Raw genomic sequence first — 21,152 nt, forward strand, 5'->3', positions numbered from 1 at the left:
TAGCTATGAGTTGATATTTTATTCCGTGCACGCAAAAAAATCCGTTCATAAATTCATGAACAAAAGATCATGATTTCGTGAACTGAATGATTTACGAAAATCGTGACCAAATTCCTGAAATTGTGAATAATAAACCTCGTATTCATGAAACTATTTGTGTTTCTAAGAAACTAGTTCACCCCAAGTACATACATGGCGTTACGTTCAAATATTTGGTTGGGTTACTGTTGTTGTTCCCTAGACATGTTTAGTTTTTGCTATGATTCTTGTTCATAATTTGGGAATACACAGCCGACAATCAAACGATGTTCAATATTTCAGGAGTTTATTCGCGATTTTAGTGATTTTTCATCACATTACCGTGCTATTTTATTCATGAGTTTTCTATCGGGTTTTTCTGTCAGACTGGCGGGATTTACGTTCATGATTTCAGGATCATTGTCGCACATTTCGTAATTTCTATTCACGTTATCGTAATATTTTAGTAATGAGTAGAGTGACTCATGTTAATGATCTCAGGATCTTGGTCACGATTTTTGATATTTTTATCACAAGTAATGTGATTTATGTTCATGATTTCAGGAACTTTGCTTGATTTTCGTGATTTATATTTACGTTGTCGTGATATTTTGGTCACGAGTAGAGATTTATGTTTATTTATGTTCTTGATTTCAGGATCTTAGTTACGATTTTTGACATTTTTGTCACGAATAGTTTGGTTTATGTTCATGATTTCAAGATTTTGGTCACGATTTTCGTAATTTCTGTTCACGTTATCCTGATATTTTTTATAGAGCCTACTTTTCAATTTGACAGGTGACAAGCCATCACACTGAACCTTATCAAATGAGTAGCGTTGTTCGAGGCCCTAATAGTTCTCTTATATCTACTGCTCGTACGTATTACTGGCCGCTAGAAGCTGAACATTTCATGAAAAAGTGCATGGAACAAAAATGATTCTACGAATATTACCCCAAATTTCATTATCATTCATTTCATTACCATGTTGCATGAAATTGAAAATGATAAGGAATATATTTTAAATATTACAAGCACACAAAATATATCGTAAATCACGTGCTATGAATCATGAGCTAGTTCACGAATCCAAGAATAATATTTCATAATTTTGTGAACTATTTGACGAGCACGAATTGTCAAACGTATACTAGAAATCATAAACCAATTCACGAATACATGAATAATATTTGATGATTTTGTGAACTATTTCACGAGCACGAATGATAAGTCGTGACTATTATATTAGGATTCATGAACCAATTCACGTATACATGAAAAATATTTTATAATTTTGTGATTTATTTCACGGGTACGCATGATCCGTCGAGACCATTATACTAGGAATCGTGAATTAGTTCACGAATACATGAAAAATATTGCATGATTTTGTGAACTATTCCAAGAGCACAGATACAAGATCGTGACTAATATATTAGGAATCATGAACTAGTTCACGAAGATTGAAGGGATTCATGAATAAAATTCCGAGTTTCGTGAACTAATTCACGAGAAAATATCCGGAATGTTTTGATTTTGTGAACTAATGTTCCTAAATCTATGAACAACATCCTGAGTTAACCTTTGGTTTTATGAATAGTATTCATAAAGTTGTGAACTAGTTCACGTACGGAAAACCGATTTGGTAGTGACATGGCGACAACCGTGACTGAAGTTCACAAAACAAAATCAAATGTTTCCACTAATAAAAGCGTTATGCGGGCGTTACTGAAAGGAAATTGAACATAATTATAAAACACATGATTTTTATTCATGGTCCTGTTTTCGTAACGTAAAAACGTGATTGTTCCAGAATTCATGGCACTTTATTCACGATGTTGGGAATAATTTTTTTTTCCGTGTGTAGACAAACAGAGCTCATGTGTTCATCGTGTTTGTTTATTTTACAATGATTCATAATGATGGCAAACTCATTCGGTTCTTTTTGATTCTCGTTGAGTTTATAATAAATTGTCACTCCTTCAGTGAATCGCAGCTGTTTAAAAAAGAATCGCGATTCATTCACTCTTTTTGAAGAGTCGATTCTATTGATCGATTCGCGATTCATTCGCCCATCTCTTGCTCGAAGACTCGCCGAAGTGGTTCAAGAAGCTTGCTGATGCACAGCTAAAGTGAAGAAAAGATGAAAATGGCTATTTCAATGACAAGATACCAACAGCTTGTGCATCCAAAACAGCGCGCTCAAATTTTCTTTTTTTTTTGCGCTCGCTATCTCATGCCCAAAAGCAATCCCTTTTGAACATTGATCAATTCGCCCACAGTTTTATGTGTAGCTAGAAAAAAATTAATATCGGGTTGCATCAGGACTAGAGACAGTATCAGTATATCCACTCATTAAAAACGCCTCTTTTCACCCTAGTCCATAACGACACTTACTAACTCTTCGAACGGTCTGTATAAACTTCTCATCATTCTCATCTCTGAACTATACAGCCAACGACGTGTAGCTATGGGGTTCATTACTGTATTGTGCAAATATGAGGTTGGTTGCAAACTAACGACTCATATAGAAACTTCTCGAGAGCGGAAAAAACAGATGCCTTTGTGCTCCAGAGGATTTGTTTTGCGAGCTTTCGAGAGCGGAAAAAAGATACCTTTGTGCTCCAGAAGATTTGTTTGGGTCATTCAGAAGTTAACCTTTACAGAACCAGGTTATGATTTTTTATGGAAATTTTATTTTAATTTTGCCACCTGCTTTACATTGACATCCATATTAATGTTGGTTTCACCGAAAACCACAATCGTAGTTTTCAAAATGGCGTCAATCATCAATTTTCGTCTTCTGCTGACCACCCGCTTTACAATGACACCATTGTTAATGATGTTTTTCCACTGTTTTGTTATAACCGGAAGCCGCCATCTTGGTTTTCGCAATGACATTAAAGGTCCCATTTGATTCCATCCGGAACCGGTGCCGAAATGGCCATACCGAGGTTGAGGGAACTTACAGTTACGGTCTTACAGACCGTATGATTGAAAGAACTTCACATTGCGTATGAATTTATGAACCCAAATGGCTGGAATGAGAGTAAAATATACACATTTTCTTGGGTTCTCCCGGAACAGTTTTCCGATGGTCAAGATAGGTTCAATTTATATCTTTTGTGGATCAATGGAAAATACTCGTATGCAGCACTATTCAAGCAAATTTTACCTAAATTTAAGAGATGTTTCTTCAAAACTCGTCCGTCATCCCATTAGGGTGTCCAGTTCGGAATAATTTCGGAACCGCTCAACGGGTTTCATCGCTGCAAGCTACGCATAATCTGGACTAAATTCTAGAACTTTTATAGCTGAATTCATCAAACTCAGTCAGAACTGACGAAATGAAACTAAAGGAATTTAATAAAAAATATAATCAGGTACTATAAAGGTTTCTCAAGCAACCAAAAGTTCTCGGACAATACGTTAAAAATATATTTTAAAGCTGCTAAATCTTGTTTTTGGAAGATCACAGAGTTCGTATAACAATTTATACCCAATAGCTTAATCATCTCTCAAACAAACTTTTGGTTGTGCGGGGTCTAACTAAAAGCAGCATTAAAACGGCTAAACGAATCCAATTTTTCAACAATTCACTACGGTTTTTTTTCTTCAAAGTCTGCACTAAAATACTCACACCGTGCACACAACGCTGATACTCCCTGTTACCCCCCCCCCCCCCCCCCCCACATAACGATGTGTCGTAAGACGTGTAAATTTAAGAAATTGTTCTATCGTACGAATCAATGCTTCCATCGAAAACTAGGATTATATTTGGTCATAAATCGAAAGCAATACACGAATTTTTTGCAGCGTTAATAAGTAAGTTTGGAGTGAAGAGATGCTATGTATCAAGTCATTCACAAAGCTCAATTAATAAATAGCGGGGAACGACTGTAATAATATTTTATCACACCCCACAACTCACCACTGTAAAAGAAAGTTCATCACGATAAAAAATTATGATTCAAATGACAGACTCCATAAACTGCGCAAGAGCACCCACTAACAACCATTGCCTTTTTCTTCGCCTTTCCATTACCCTTCCAGATACACAATCGCCAGTCATGATAGCAATCGGCGACAGCAGAAGTCGGGTGCTTCTCACGCTTTCCGCTGCCCTGCTAGCGGTGCTTTGTTGTGTGACCCTCGGCTCCGCCCAAACCTCATCACAGTTGACCTGCCCGGGCAAGACGACCTGCCGGGAATGCATTCAAACGAGCAACTGTCGCTGGTGTACACAGGCCAACTTTAGCAAACCGCGATGCCACGGGCACGATATCGGTTACTGTCCGGAGGAGTACACGGTTGATCCGAGCAATGAAGCGATTACATTGATAGCACGGGAACTGAGCAAACCTTCGAAAGGGGGTGTGGCTGTTGCAGGAGGAGGAGCAGGTTACGAGGCGGAAATGTCCGCCAGTAGTAGTTCGCATTGGTCGTCCTCGTCGTCTTCGTCGTCCCATTCAAGTTCGTCGCATTCATCCTCCGGAAGTATGAGTGCCAGCGGGCAGAATATTGTGCAGATTTATCCGCAGAGGGTGCAACTGAAGCTGAGACTAAGTAAGTGGTTCGATTCTGGATGACGAAATTTTTTTATGTTTTGATTCTTTTTAGACGAAGTATACCGATTGGGCGTCAAGTACTCCCAGGCGGAGGATTACCCGGTCGATCTATACTACCTGATGGATCTGTCCAAATCCATGGAAGATGATAAGGAAAAGTTGTCAACGCTTGGTGCATTACTGGCCGATGAGATGCGTAGTATCACGTCCAATTTTCGTCTCGGTTTCGGATCGTTCGTGGATAAGGTGTTGATGCCATACGTGTCAACGGTGCCGAAAAAGTAGGTATCGATTTCATACGTTGTTTGTTCCGACTCAGTTCCTTTCAGGATATCAACCCGTTTCCGGTCATGCTCTGCCGGTACATTACAATAATTATCTAAATACTTTTACATACTAAAAAAAAATACAGACTGGTCAACCCGTGTGACCGCTGCGAAGCTCCGTACGGTTACAAGAACCACATGTCGCTGAACGTGGATACGGATCGGTTTTCCGTAAGTGGTTTAAAACGGAACCGCCTGCGCGGTGTCTCGTTATTTTCTCTCTTTCTATCGGATGGTAGTTGTTTGTTGGGGGATTATTAGTAGTAGGACAGCAAGTACCGGGTTTTCATTCGTTTCCATTATTCTAGTACAGACAGGTTCATTCATTTTAGTACTTTTAGAATTCTATGTTTATATTTTCTTTCGGTTCGTTTACGGTTTATCTTTTATTTTATTGTCGAAACATTTTAAAATATTTTCGGAAGTGTTAGAAAGAGACGAATTTGTATGTTTTGTGTAATTGTTTTGTACTCAGTTTTATTGAAGATGCCGGATTGTTCTTTTCGAATTTAGAGTTTTTATTGTCGAAGCGCAAGCTTTCATAAAAGTGATTTTAGTTGATCTGGCACCGTCAATGGAACTGACTGACGTACTTGTATCTGTGTTTGTCGTAGTTCTGACTGTTATCGTTGTTGGCAATTTATGTTGTAACGTGTTAAATGGTAATTAGTGCATGTTTAAGTATTTCAAACCGCGACATTCAAATTTTTAAGTTAGACGATTGATGGTGGTGCAAAATGCTGAGAACCGTAGTATAAAATTCGATGTTGGTGTTAGTTCTCATTGTAAACCGGTCCCACAGAACTTGTAAGAATTCTGTCGGGATCCTTATGATGTGTAGGTTGGTTTCGGGAAATCATTAGACGTCTTTTCAGAGCGATTTGCTTAACTGTCTTATCAATGGAATTTAGCCACATTCCTTCTCGTTTTTTTGTAAAATGCTTTCCGTTAATGACAATACGGTGTATATAAGCGACAATAATTATTTAGATTTGGTCAAGAAAATTAATATTTGAAGACTTATTTTTCATTAGGTCCAATCTGCAAATGAGAGCCCTCTTTTTTCGCTTTCTTTTTTGATTATTACTGCAAAATCATAAACCTTTTTTTCGAGAGTTGTTCAACTGGAGCTGTAGAGCTACGTTCTCGGAAGGGCTCCCCGTCAGAATCACACACTACAATTGCAGACGAGACAGGTAATGGTGCCCATTAAAACACTGCTTTAGGCCAATTGTAGCGGGCCGTGATTCTGAATGTGATATTTATTGTACGGTTCAGGTATGTGCGGGCGAAGTTACATACACGTTAACACACGCGACATACAAACGAACACGCGATCGAACACATTAACGTACAAATGCTGGAGCCCTTCGCGATGATACACGCGATCGCGAAGTCCCTACGCGATCGCGTGTATCATCATGAAGGGCTCGAGCATTTGTACGTTAATGTGTTCGATCGCGTGTTGGTTTGTATGTCGCGTGTGTTAACGTGTATGTAACTTCGCGTGCATAAATTCTATATTAAAACCGTTTGCAATTCGCATGTGTTCTAGAATGATCACGCGCGGACCGTGAATAATACTTAATTTTTCGTGTACGATTTAGATTCTAGAACAAAGTGGGTTCTTCCATATCACTGGCGTTCCCAGTTATGTTGGCATGGAACGTGTTGCAACCTATTGAAAAAAAGTCTTCATTTGTATTCGAAAGTGTTAAAAAAATACTCACCTACTCAGTGAAATGGTCTTGTATGCAATAAAACTCCCAATAATTTAGTGTTTATTGAAAGATAATGATTTCGATTAGCACATTATGCAAATATTTAAGCAGTAAACCTAAATACAACCAAGTTATTAGCGATAGAGAAAGTAAACAATGAGAGGCTCTTATTTACAAATGGGATCGTTACAAAAAATTGGCTAAAATTGAGAAACTGGGTAGGAACTGAAAGTGACATTAGGATGCGTGCAATCTACTCACGGCAAATCAAATCAAAGTAATCGTGTCAGAGCAAAAACGTTCCGGTATTAAACGGATCGCTTGCTTTGGTTTGTTGTAAGCAGGTTTCTCGCATCCTAAGGTCAGTGTTAGTTAAGGTATCAACACCAACACAGCCAAGTAAAACTGAGTTGATTTCCCACTTTAAGAATCAACCACCTTTGAAACTCAGCCCTGCTTAGGTCAGTTTCTCTTGATTTCTCGAAAAAGCAACCTCCTTTCACATAAATTGAGTCAAATTACGCACGGGTTGCATTCCTTCGAGCATGACGGAAAACCTTATCATAAACTGGCAACACTAATAATCGCATCCGTGTCGCACTTCTACGCTACAGTTTACGCGAACCATGCCCTCAATGTGCGGCTCCCTATGGCTATCACAATCTTATGCCTCTCAGTATGGACACGTATCGGTTTACAGTAAGTTTTATTTATGTATAATGCAAATAAAAAATCCCTTTGTTAAAAACTCCTGCCCTCCAGAACTGATCACAATTATTAACTTTTAGTTTTTAGTGTAACGTTTTTTTCTTTCTGTTCCTATGTTGATTCAACATACATTTTCAAGCCGCAGCTTGTCCTCCCGTAGAACAACCCTGGAAAGCTGTTATCATTTAATAATTTAGTCACCTACATCACATTTGGCAGCCATATTCACTTGCATATACTGATTAGTTTAATCTCTATGGAATATACAACAAGCACTTCGATTTAGACGTATAACAATCCATTGAAAATCCCAAAAAAAAGTGTCCTAAAATCGTCCTACACAAACCCCACGATGTTTGGTATACTGAACTCGTCTTCCGCTTACCATAGTCATTCCTGTAATAAACAGAGAGGTGAATTTAATTTATCAATATTTATGCTGGTTAAAATTTTACGGCAGTCATCAAATATTTCTGGGCAGAGCTCTGCCAGAATGTCTTTCGTGAGAATTTTAGCACTGGGTTTTTTCCTATACCAGAAACAGCGAAACTGTCGTCCGCGAAGAACCGGCAGGGAGTCTTCCGAACTAGATACACATCATTGAAGTAGAGTAGAAATATCAACAGTCTCAAGTAGCTTCCCTGGGTTATTTCTAACGTAAAAGTTAATTTTGGCGCCTGGCAATGATAACTATTATCTCTCGGTCCGTGAGCTAGGATTGCCAAAACTGCAATTGCAATTCTCTCCATTTTATCGATTGTTATATCTTGGTTCAATCTATCCAAAGCGGCTGATAGATCGGTGTAAAAAGCATCAGTAGGAAAACCAACACTCCCTGTTATGTAGGATGCTAGACACTGCAGGTTAGTCGCTATTCAACGTCCAGACGTGAAACCAATATGATTGATCGTATATTAGGTACTGCTAGCATTACGCAGTCAGTAGCTCCATAATCACTAACTCGAGACAGCACTCAATGAAGTTATTCCACGATAGCTATTGATGTAAAAATACTACTGGGAAGAGATGTTTGAAAGAATGTTGAATTGGGGTCTCCAAAATTTCATTTTAATCCTTCGGGTCACCGATAAAAATACGATTCAATTCACAAAGAAGCTCTGGTAATCGTTGTTTCATTGACATCGATAGCACACAGAGTTTGGTCTACAACTGGAACTGGTTTGATTCGTTCTTCCAATTTCCTCTCTTTTTAAATGTGTGTGTGTGTGTTAACCATCCTAACTCCCACTAGCTGGTAGTGATTTACAGAAAAAAGTTGTTTGCATGTATTTTAACATATGCATGCAAATAACTTGGTTCAAGGATTTAGGTAGGTGTTAGCTCAATTGACTTTCCGATGACCCATTTCGTGTACAGAGCCAGACATGTTCCGAGGTCATCGTTCCATCAACCAGCCCCGCCTTACTGTAATGTTTATATCAAATGGATTATAACATTACAATAAGACTTTCGATTTCTTACATGAGGTAAGAAATCGACGCGTATTTAGTGTATTTATTTGATTTTTGTACGTATAAATTAGAATGTCTGTAGAATCTTCTACTTACGCGAGTGACTGATACTTGCTTATCCATTTTTCGTCCCATTCCAAACCTCCAGATATCCTCAAAATCTCCAGCTTCTTTCTCACGCATCAAACAGCCCGAGCAATCCTTTCTCTTTCTCACGTTTGCCAGTACAGCGCTATTTATCAACAACAGTATGCTTGCAGCAGATACAGAAGACTCCACTGGCCACGCACGTGGTCCTGACCCGAAAAAGGCTTGGAAAAAAAAGAAAAACTGACCTGCAGGTTTCCGAATGTGGAACTAAGAAATTGGTGCGACACCTATCTGGCGATAGCTACGGGTGACGCGCTGATAATTTGGAATCGCCACTTTTTTCACCAAGTGACGCCGTAAAATTTTCACTTTTTGGGAAAGATTTATCACTGGGAAAACGCTTTTTTTGTAAGTTTTTGATCTCCACTATTATTATTTACGTTGTTAAAACACTTTTTTCTTTCCCGCATCGGGAATAGACGGCCCGTATTGCGGGGGGAGCACTTTTGACACTAATGCTGTGTGGCTTTGAATCACTTTACGCCGGGATGAAACTCCAAAAAAATCACTGAATTCCACTTCCGATTTACGAAAACTGTTCACCGAGTCGTTCTTTGTATTTAAAAACACTTTTGTTTGATAATCCGTACCGAAAAACTACGATTTTGGACCGACTAGCGAGGAGCTCCAAAACAGTCCAATTTCCTCTCTTTTTAAATGTTATGATAAATTCAGTTGTCTCTTAGTGGTTTTTAGAATTTAAATTATTCAAAAAGGTGTTTACCGGCGACATTCAAACAAAGGGAAACACGTGACTTAAACTGACTTATTAGCGCATACAAATTGATGAAAATGCAACTAAGTGTAGTAAATTAATATACTTAGCGCAATCCATACGCAATTATTGGATATAATTGACTCAATGCAATAATAGTGATATTCTCCGAATATTTTAGATATTCCAAAATGTCGTTTACAACATTAAAAAAATCTTCTCGCTCAAGCAAACCAGCTTGAGTGTGCTGCTAGATTTTGAAGACTCTTGTAACAATATGCCCTTCCAGTCTATCCTACAGGTGACAGGCGGTCATGGGGAAGCTGCATGTATCTTGATGGTTGGATAAACGCAATGCTTAGTAACCGCATTCTTTGAGGTAGAGATAAGGAAATTGAGTATTTGCGGCTGTCCCCAAGGTGGCGCGCTGTCACCTTTGCTATGGAACCTGGTTGCCGACGGCTTGTTGCGGAAACTCAATGAGCTTGGATTTCAAACCAAACGGGTTTGCTGGCGATTACCAAATACTAATTACTGGACTGTGCATCGGAACAATTTTTGATTTAACGCAACAGAGCTGTCGAACAGTGATGTCGACAAGTCAAATTATCAGTTAATCCAAACGAACTTTTGGAAAGACCTGGGGTCTCAAACCTAAATACATCTATTGGATTTACACGACAATTGTACGTCAAATACTGTCATATGGATGCCTTGTGTGGTCATACAGGAAAGCGATGATGACGCTCCCAGCGATATTACTCTCACAAGTAGTTTTCCTTACCGGACGTTTCCCATGTGAAGATTCCTACTCGAGAGAAGTGGTTGTCTGTATATATGGTGAGACAACAACAAACGCAAGTTACACTGACAGTTCTCTGACGGAAGGACGTGCTGGTACTGCTGTCTACTGTTGTGAAATGAGATTGGAACAATCTCACTCGCTAGGTAGACACTGTACTGTATTCCAATCAAAAATCTTCCCGATTATGTGCGGGGTAAAATCGGCCCTTCAACAGAATTTGTTCAGCAAAGTTATAAACTTCTGCTCCGATAGTCAGATTGCAATCAAGGCCTTTAGCTCTGACAAATCACGGTCCAAGCTAGTGATCGCGTGCCGAACCCAAATCGAAGAACTAAGCATTGTCAATACTATCTACCTTGCCTGGGTGCCCGGACATTCCGGTGTTACTGGGACTGCATGGAATGACGAATTGGCCTGGGCAGGTGTTGCGATTTTCTTCGTTGGTCCTGAACCGACCCTACCAATTTCGACAAGTTGGACAAGAGAAAAAAACGAGCCTGGGCTTTGTTCGAGTATCCCAATTATTGGAGAAATCTACAAACGTGGCGTTTCTAGAACAACCGAAAAACCTACATATTTCGGAACTCTACTGCGTCATGCTGACCAGGGCTTTAACCGGCCACTGTAAACCAGTCTTCCCAAATGAACATCGAACACCATGTTCGCTCTAGTTCTGTGCTCATTTTAAACCCACGTGTGCAAAATTCGAACGCACTAATGTGTACCTAAACACCTGCACACCTGCACCGCGTACCTACATGGGGTTCGGTTGTGCAGATAAACAATCTGCACAACCGAACCCCATGTAGGTACGCGGTGTTCGTACACACAGGTTCTTTACACTAGTTTTCTCTTTCTCACTCATCATCACTAGCGTTGAATCATTCTATTTTCTTGTGTTCGCACACGGTGTACGTACACGGTGCTTTAACCTAAGTTTGCACATCGTTTGCTTGGGTACGATGTTCGAGGCAAACCTGTACACAAAGGAAAAGCATGTTTGAGGTTGAACGGGTGCACGAAATGTTGTACGCGGGTGCAAATTTGTCGATGTTCATGGGAAGACTGCTGTAAACTCAACTATCACATGGCAACTATTCAGCGCGTGTGATCTTTGTGAATCCGACTACGGAACCTCATATCATCCGATATGCAAACGTCCAGCAGTAGTGCAATTGCGTTTTCGAGTTTTCGGTCGTCCTTACATAGACGACAACGTGTTTGGACGACTGAAACTCAGAGACAAGCTAAAGTTTTATATCCAATGTGGTAAAGAGCTTTAAGCTAACTCGCAGGTGACTACTATGCAGATGATCTTCGGTGACTGCGTCTTAACTGTTGTGTTCAGCAGCAGTTTGTAGTGGGAGGCATTCTGAGCGAGCAGAAGCGATACGATCCAACTTTCCGCTTGGTTGGACATTGAAGTTGTTTGCCAGTCAGGTTTGCAATGATGAATCAAACGAATTGTGTTTGTCTACAGACTGCTATTCAGATTTGATTTGAGGGTTTGCAGCATCTAGAATTGCTTCGGAAGGACATATACCCTCTTTGGCTTTACCTAACACAGAAGGATTCTCCGATTCGTCAGGTATGTTGATTGCCGAGGAAAATAAAGTTAGAAAGACGAGTTCTTCCGGTATAGCGTTGAGCTACAGAGCACCACCAGATCAATTCATCTCTGCAGCAATTCTGATAATAGGTCGTTGACTTGTTGAGTTATTCACAAATTCTCGAAAGTAGATGTTTTCTGGCCAGGTTTGTTTGGTTAGGTAACGTTGCCAGTTTCATTTTTCTTTGGCCATGTTAAACCGGTCAAAACGAAACAGACGAATTGGGCTGTGTATTTTACTCCCCACAATGGGTACGTGTTTCAGCATTCCTAATCCTTATATTATCCAAAACAATTCTTTGCGCTCTCACCATTCTAAAACTTTGGTCACTGGAGCAAGCGATCCTAGCAACAGTAAACCTTTTGCTTCAGTAGATCTACGCCAAACTAACTCGAATCGATAACCACACCGTTGATCTCAACTTTGTGGGTAGGCATGTAGATGCGATAGTCTTTTAAAAAATATTTTACACCGGTCATATCATTTGTTTGCTTTTGATAGGATATTACAATTCTGAGCTTATCTTCGAATGCCGCAACTTTCCATCATTTAATTTCACCTCTACAGGTCCATAGCATGCAGCTGGCTGGGTTGGCAATAGCCAAGGACGCCGGTCTGAGGAGAGCAGTAAAACCTTGATTTTCTTTATAAACATATTGAGGATAACTCATGAAGTAAGTTCGACTAAGTGTGACATTTCCATGTACACAAATTATCATTGGAAGTCGAACTGAAAAGGTACCAAAGTAAACAACAAAGAGGCGCAATACTTAGACTCCGCCAAGGGCGCCAACAGACCACGCTACGGCTCTGTGTATTTATTAATTTGTATTTGGTTGAACCAATGTCGAATTGATCGACCAATTTCGGATCAACGTTGGATCGATGTCTGGCGAATGTCTGATCAACATGCGAACTATGTTTGACCGATGTCTGACCAATGTTGTGCCAATGTGTGGCCAATATTTGACCCATGTTGGACCAATATTCGACTCGTGCCTGACAAATATTGAACCAATGTTTGACCAATATTGAGCCAATATTTGACCAATTTTGAACTAATTTTGGACCCATGCCTGAGCAATATTGGACCAATGTTTACCCGAGGTCTGGCCAATGTTTGGCCAATATTTGACCAATGTCGAACCCCATGGACCCATGCTTGACCAATATTGGGCCAATATTTGACCAATGTTATACTAATATTGGACCCATGTCTGACCAATATTGGACCAATGTTGAACCAATATCTAATATTTGATCGTTGACAGGCCAATATTGAACCAATATTAGACCGATGCCTGTCCAATGGCTGATCAATATTTGACCAATGTTGAAACAATAACATTGGACCAATTTTTGCCCGATGTCTGCCCAATGTTTGGCCAATATCTGACCAATATTTGGCAAATGTTGAACCAATAATAGACCCAAGTCCGACCGAAATTGAGTTGAAAATTGATCAATATCTGACCAATGTTGAACCATTATTGGACCAACGTCTGGCCAATATTGGACCCATGTCTGACCAATGTTGGACCATTGTCTGGCCAATGTCTGACCAATGTTGACCCAATGCTTGTCCAATGTTGGATCAAATTCTGACCATAAATTGGACCAAAATCGAACCAACGTCGATTGATATTGGGCCAACATGGGAACGCTGTTGGGCAGGTCCAACATTAACCCGCAAATTCAACTGTTGAGAATGAGACAATCTATCCCGGTTAAGTTTAGCCGAAAAATGAGCCGGAATGCTGACTGTTTTTAGTTTGTATTCCGGCTCCAGTGACACAACCTATTTTAGATAGTTCAAGAGAAATTGTTCAATAGATTGCTCACTAGAGCTTAGATTTAGCTGAATAGTATGTTCGGAAGAATTGTAGTACATAATACGAGTTATGTTTTGGTTAGAAAATTGTAGTTCCACATCCGACCGCATAGATGGCGCCAACACTAACTTTTCAACGAAGAGAGATAGAAATTAGGTGTCTTCTACAAAGTTGTAGAACAAGAATATTGCAGTAATTCTCCCAAACATCTCAATATTCTATCTCTCTCCGTTGAAAAGTTAGTGTTGGCGCCATCTATGCGGTCACAGATTGAACTAAAATTTTCTAACCAAAACATAACTCGTATTATGTACTGCAATTCTTCCGAACATACTATTCAGCTAAATCTAACCTTTATTCTATAAAAATGTTTAGTTTGTTAGAACCTAGTACTGATACACTACCATGTACTGCTAGGCCCCATGCAAAACTGACTCAGACATCACTTCGTTAAAAGTTTAATAACTTTTCCTATTGGAGTCGGATCGCTTTGCAGTCTTCAACAAAGTTGTAGATAATAAAATTATCGTCTTAAGTTTCACTTTTGGTGATAATCTGATGTATACAGTGCCACCTAGCGGCGAAAATGTGAGCAAGAGGGTTTTCTCCATGTAAATTGTCGAAAAATCCCATACAAACTTCAAGCACGTTGGTCCGGTAGCTAGACTTGTTCGATTTGCTTCAAATTTGGAGCAAGTACTCCTGTTGGGACTAGGAATCGACTCAGGGGTGGGCCGATTGAGTTTTCAAAAATTCATTATTTTTCTGGGCAGTCTATTGCTCACATTACTAAGACGTATAAAGGGAGTTACGATCAAAAATTGGTCAATTTCTACTTGACACATCCTGCGCTAAAAAAAATCTGCGCGCCTCTCATTCTAAAGATGTGTGTATGTAGAATCATGCCTGCTGTTTGATTTTGACATTTGCTCGGGAAGCAACGTAGTAAAATTTCCAAAAATTCAGAAGACAAAAGCGTCTTCCGATCCCGGTCCAAGTATTATACCTGCAACAGTATTGAAAAAATACTCGGGCATATTGTCCATTTGCGCAATTGGAAGTGTTTGTCACTATATTCCCAGTTTTCAAAAAAGGCGACAAGCATAACGTTGAAAATTACCGTGGAATTACTTCGCTCGTAGTTGAATCAAAACTGATGGAGTCAGTGGTTATCGAAACACCATTTGCTTCCTGCCGACACTATATTAGCAGCTGTCAGCATGCTTTCTATCCTGGCCGTTCGGTGGAAACCAATCTAGTGAGCTTTACGTCATTTTGTATGGATAATATGTTCAAAAAACTTCAACTGGATGCGATATATACAGATTTCGAACCGCTCTGGAGTTCCGCAAGGTAGTACACTTGGACCGCCGCTTTTTGCGCTATTTATGAATGATGTTGCTGGTATTTTGAATCTTGGTGGCAAACTATTTTTTGCTGACGATGTTAAACTATATTACGTATTTCGTAATCAGTCCGACTGCCTGGTACTGCAAGCCACTCTGGATACTCTCAACGACTGGTGTGCGCGGAATATGATGGTTTTGGGTAGTACTGGGTTGTTTACCCCAGCAAAGAGATATTCTTAGGGTCAATGAAATTGAAAATAAATGGAAAATAATTGAGTGACTGGGCTGTTTGAATGAATGATGCAACGAACATCTGCCACTTTAACATGGTAAGGTAGGCTTTATGATTTATTTCTCCTTCAAGATCAAACAAACCTGTTGAAAATGAGCAGCTCTGACGTCAAGGCAAACTATAAACAGCTTTTGGGCAGGAATACAATACGTCGATTGGAAGAGGAAAGATGACAGATTTTCAAACACATTAAGCTGTCAAAGTTTGCAAAGAAATATCTCGTGTGGCTGGCTATCTGTTTCTGCGGCTTGAAGAGCGACTTTTACATCGCAAACAGGATCCTGATAACAAAATAATTATTCCGTTCTATTTTTGTCGGATTTGATACCCTGCCATTACCAAAAAAAAGGCCATGTAGTGGTTTGCCGCGAAAAACGTCCAGGTCGTACTCATGGACATGAACCCTCCCAATACGCCAGAGCTCCGCTCGAGAGAAAAATATTAGGCAATCATCAAGCGGAATCCCAAGAAGACGTAAAAGCTGGCAAGCTGGCGTTCTCCGGCGAGGAGAGTGTCCAAGAAAACTACAAATCACAATAACCTCTTCCACTGCTCTGCGATCAACGCCAATGACGTTGATGTCGTCCGCGAAGCCAACAAACACATCACCAAACACTGTCACATTTTGTGATGATGGTTCCGTTCCTTTCCATACCAGATCATCGTATCGCACCTTCGAGCGCTACGTTTCGAATTCCAGAGTGCTCAGTTCGTTGTTTCACATTCACAGAGTGCTCAGTTCGGCAACTCACATTTGCTAAATTTTTTTTCTTTTTCTGTATGAATTGAACTTTCACAAGAAATATGATTTGATTTTTAATAAAACATTTGAGCGATTTGCACGTTCTTGTTAGACCAATTTTAGGTCGCTAAACCCTTCAAAATGCATGTTTGTTTACATTTTTCGGATCTTTTTTCAAACTTTTATAGAGGGCACCTCAGTATACTTAAAAGTTCCCCCCTTCGATTCCAAATTTTATTATTAGGTTTCACACCAACTTATCATTACCTCGTAAAACGAACCGGATGAACATCGTGTGACGATTCCCAATGGTGCTGCTAGTAGTTTATTTTATTCACTACCGCATCCAAGTCACTTGGAGCTTCAATCGTTGAAAATACCCCCAAAACCTAGTCGCCCAGCTCTTTTTGTGGAGATTATAGTTCGTAGATTTTGGATTACGATACATAACGATATCTAGGATGATATTAAAATTAAGATGATGTATTTGTGATCAATTTACGACGGTTCGAGCTCGCTGGATACGAACCAGTTTGCCAACTCATGCGTAATACTGTCAGAGCAGAGAGGTACATCTAACACCTCTTTTCTGCCAAATAGTGTAATTCACAGGTGATTTTCTCTATTGAGAATATGCAGATTTATACTGCATATTCTATCTATTCAGTACCGAACAACAGACGTAATTCCTGTCTGCTAAACAGTCATATTGACTGGTACAGCACAAATATTCCGATTTATGAGGACGGTTATAAGATATGCGTCAATAACACTATTTTCAAGTATACACGCACGAGGCATTTCATGTAGATTTGTCATGTTATAGCACACCTAAGTGTATCCAAAGAAATGCGCTGATTTAGTGGAACTGATGATTCGACAATACCTACTTTTCCGTTAAGGTAAAGCTCCTAAATAATAAAGGCTCTGGTCAATTCAGGATCTGGGAACCCTTTACCAACGATCTCTGAGCTCGTCTTTTGGCCTCGTGGCTAACATTGTTGTCGTATGTCTGTAGTAGTTTTCTAAGATATCCACCTCAGAACTAACACCTTTTTGACTGCCTCGCTCTGTACCAACTATAAGTTTATAGTCAGTCCGCGATTCTCGCAGCTTCCCTTTTATAAGTCACCTTCACTGCTCTGCGATCAACGCCAATAATTTCGATGTCCTCCACGAAGCCAAAGCGCACGTGAGAACCCGTGATGATGGCTCCGTTCCTTTCCCCACCAGCTTTTCGTATCGCTCGAAGGTGCGTTGTTGAACAATGAACTAGAGAGTGCATCGCCCTGCTTCAATCCATCTAACGTCGCAAACGAGTCGGATGTCTCTCCGGTTATTTTGACCTATCCAGCATGGCGCTGGCGATTCAGCAAATTCGATAGTGGTTCCATTAATGACAGATCGATTCAGGATGACTTATTTATCTTATAAATGAATCTCTATTTCGCCACCATGGTTAAAGTAGTTTCACTACCAGGGACACCAGAAGGGGTGACAGCAGTCCTCTTTGAGGACAGCCTCTAGAGGTTCTCATGGTTATGGTCTTGCATTCTATCCACGTTGTTACAGTCCAGCAACACTGCTCTAAGCTCTTCGGTTTATCCACACGTCGAAGCGATACGAAGGCAAGGTTGTCGTAGGTTCCCGCAATATCGATAAAGAGCGATACAGCGATTGCTGTAATCATGCAGTCTAAGTTTCCTGGTAGTTTCGTATATATAACTGGTGTCTTTGACATTGACCTGGAAATTCTTAAAAAGACGTTTTTAGAAACTACACATACATGTGCCAATTTATCATTTTCGAGACCCTAACAGCTTCATGAGTAGTTCTCCCGAACTTTGGGTTAATTCAGTTTCTTCACAAACCTTCTGAACCGCGGAAACTCTTTTTGCATGCAGTCGATCCCTTTGCATGCATTTGATACTGTTAGTCATTTTTAAGATGATAAGTGTCCAGGTGTCTGATTTGGGATTCCTGAGAGATGAATTGCCTTCTTCCATTTTCCCAGTTTTTGCAGCGCATTTCTTATTCTAGCTTAGTTAATTTAGTGCAAGAGATTCCTTACGTCCACATTCTCTGGGGGTGGAGCTCAAGGACTTAAGGTCGCAGATGTTTCCCCATTTTGATTCTGACCCTGATATACCCTCTTGGACATAATCACGAACAGCTGTTTTCGAACTTGGACATAGTTGGGGATTGGATTCTTCTGTTATCCTGGAGTCGTCCAAGGTAAACTTGCTACCATGTGCACCCTTCTATTCATTCTTGGTGGTGGACTTCAGCTTAACCTTCTGTTTGTGACCAAGATCAATTTCAAAATTGTGTCTCTCTAGTCCATCACAGGAGATCTGATGCCCGACATTATTTGGAGAATTGGGTTGTACCCACTATCAACTCCAGGGGACAGTCCAGGGCGCCCTCTCCCCTTCCCCTTCTAATCATACAAAAAGTGTCACTTTCGTGAACACTCGTTTTTGTGTGTCACAATAAGGCGCCATTGTATCGTTATAATTGATGATTAGAACAGAAACGAGGAGTCCTTAGTGGCTTCCTTGAGTAACGTTTTAAATAATTAATTTCTGGAAATCATGGCCTACCCTTTAACTTTTAGTTTTGGCCCCTCCATGGCCCATTTCTCACCACTTAAGAAACTCATTAAAAATGTGAACAAACGTTTGTACAGGTATCATCGAATGTAAACAAAAAAAACTCTTCCTCTGCTTGTATTCATAATCCACCTCATCTGTACGAAAATCATCGATATTTTGCACCTCATCAGGAACACGTGGCAACGCACGCTTCAGTAGTAGTAGTAGTAGTACATCGGTGCATGGGTGTTTGTGTAGATAGTAAGCCAGTAGCTTAGCATGATGTTCTAACACCGCCTAGCTTTTAGAGCTTAAACGCTAGAATGCATGAGCCAGAACTGAAAAGCCTTTCTTGAATAAGGCTCATTCATTCTCGTGACTTAACATTCACCGCTATGCTAGATTCGTCCAATACCAACAACCTAATCGTGAAATATCATCCAACCCACCCAACAGGAAGAGGTCCAGCGAGCGGCAGTCTCCGGTAACCTGGACGCCCCGGAGGGTGGCTTCGATGCTATCATGCAGGCCGTGGTTTGCCGTGACCAGATCGGTTGGCGAGAGAAAGCCCGTCGTCTGCTGGTGTTCTCCACGGATGCCGGATTCCACTACGCCGGCGATGGAAAATTGGGCGGTGTGATAACCCCGAACGATGGCGAGTGTCATCTGGATAAGACGGGCCGGTACACTCATTCCACGATTCACGACTATCCGAGCATTTCGCAGATTAATTTGAAGGTGAAACAGAATGCGATCAACGTGATCTTTGCGGTGACGCAGAACGAGCTGTCCGTTTACGAGCGGCTGTCCAAGCTGGTGGAGGGTTCATCGGCGGCCATGTTGTCCAACGATTCGTCCAACATAGTATCGCTGGTGCGGGATGAATATAATGTGAGTATGCTCAACTAACGCCAGTTTGATAGGTTAACATCCGTGTTTTTTTTGTAGAAAATCTCATCCTCGGTCGAAATGAAGGACAACCGGACGGACAGTTTGATCGACGTTAAGTACTACTCGCGCTGTCTAGGAAATGGACCGCTCGTACAGACCAGCAAATGTGACGGACTTAAAGTCGGCGACATTGTCCAATTCGAAGCTCACATCACCCTGCTGAAGTGTCCGGAAAACCCGCGCGACTGGAACCAGGGTCTGCAGATCTATCCGGTCGGTATCACCGAGAGTCTGACCGTTGACATAGAGATGTTGTGTAGCTGTCCCTGTGAACTACCCGGCAATCCAGAGTACAAGGAGTACGCCGAAGAGTGCAGCAACGTGGGAACGTACAAGTGCGGGGTTTGTGACTGCGACGAGTTTCATCATGGGCACAAGTGTGAGTGCTCCGCGACGGATATTCACACCGAGGCAGGATTCGCCGATGCTTGCCGTCAAACGAACACTTCGGTCGAGTGTAGCGGGCGGGGTCAGTGCGTCTGCGGAGTGTGTGATTGCGACAAACGAGCTAACGCGGAGGAGGTGATCTCCGGGACGTTCTGCGAATGTGACAACTTCTCCTGCGATCGTCACAATGGATTGTTGTGTTCCGGGCCGAAGCAAGGCACTTGCTCCTGTGGAGAATGTATCTGTGCTGAAGGCTGGACTGGCGCTGCCTGCGATTGCAAAGCGACCAACGAGAACTGTATTCCACCAAGTGGTGGCGAGATTTGCTCCGGTCATGGAACTTGTGAGTGCGGAAGTTGTAGGTGAGTTGGTAGTTAATCTTCACCCAGAGCGTAGTATTTCATATTAGTACATTTCAGGTGCAAAATAACGGAAGAAGGTCGCTATTCGGGTCGATTCTGTGAGAAGTGCCCAACCTGTTCGGGACGCTGTAATGAGTTTAAACACTGCGTCCAGTGTCAACAGTACAAAACGGGGCCCTTGGCAGAACCGTCGGATTGCGCAGCAAACTGTACCCTGTTCACGCCCATCCCGGTACAAAAGGTGGAGGTTGATGAGGAGAAGGATGACAACAAGTGTACCTTCTTCGATGAGGATGACTGTCGGTACGAGTTTTCGTATAACGACAGTGGCGAACAGGTCGTCGTGAAGGCGCAGGAGGAACGCGAGTGTCCTCCAAAGGTGTTCATGCTGGGAATCGTTCTTGCTGTGATTGCTGCCGTTGTTTTGATCGGTTTGGCGGTGCTGTTACTTTGGAAACTGTTGACCACGATCCACGATCGTCGAGAGTTTGCACGCTTCGAAAAAGAGCGGATGATGGCGAAGTGGGATACGGTAAGTGATTGGGTTTGT

General features: G+C 41.1%; 1 protein-coding gene across 2 annotated transcripts in view; it reads left to right on the forward strand.

The window, feature by feature from the left end:
- LOC131686928 (integrin beta-PS) overlaps positions 1-21,152 on the forward strand; it is a 30,139-nt gene that overhangs the window by 7,764 nt on the left and 1,223 nt on the right. Inside the window, exons 2-7 of one of the 2 annotated variants that reach the window (XM_058970963.1) lie at positions 4,072-4,584; positions 4,639-4,867; positions 4,999-5,083; positions 19,359-19,793; positions 19,851-20,602; positions 20,660-21,134. In XM_058970963.1, the coding sequence (XP_058826946.1) occupies positions 4,089-4,584; positions 4,639-4,867; positions 4,999-5,083; positions 19,359-19,793; positions 19,851-20,602; positions 20,660-21,134 (2,472 nt within the window). In that variant the 5' untranslated portion in view covers positions 4,072-4,088. Of the gene's footprint in view, positions 1-4,071; positions 4,585-4,638; positions 4,868-4,998; positions 5,084-7,247; positions 7,333-19,358; positions 19,794-19,850; positions 20,603-20,659; positions 21,135-21,152 lie in introns of both variants that reach the window. The other variant, XM_058970965.1, reaches the window with a different exon arrangement.

The sequence above is a fragment of the Topomyia yanbarensis genome, chromosome 1, assembly GCF_030247195.1.
Source record: "Topomyia yanbarensis strain Yona2022 chromosome 1, ASM3024719v1, whole genome shotgun sequence".
Taxonomy (NCBI): domain Eukaryota; kingdom Metazoa; phylum Arthropoda; class Insecta; order Diptera; family Culicidae; genus Topomyia; species Topomyia yanbarensis.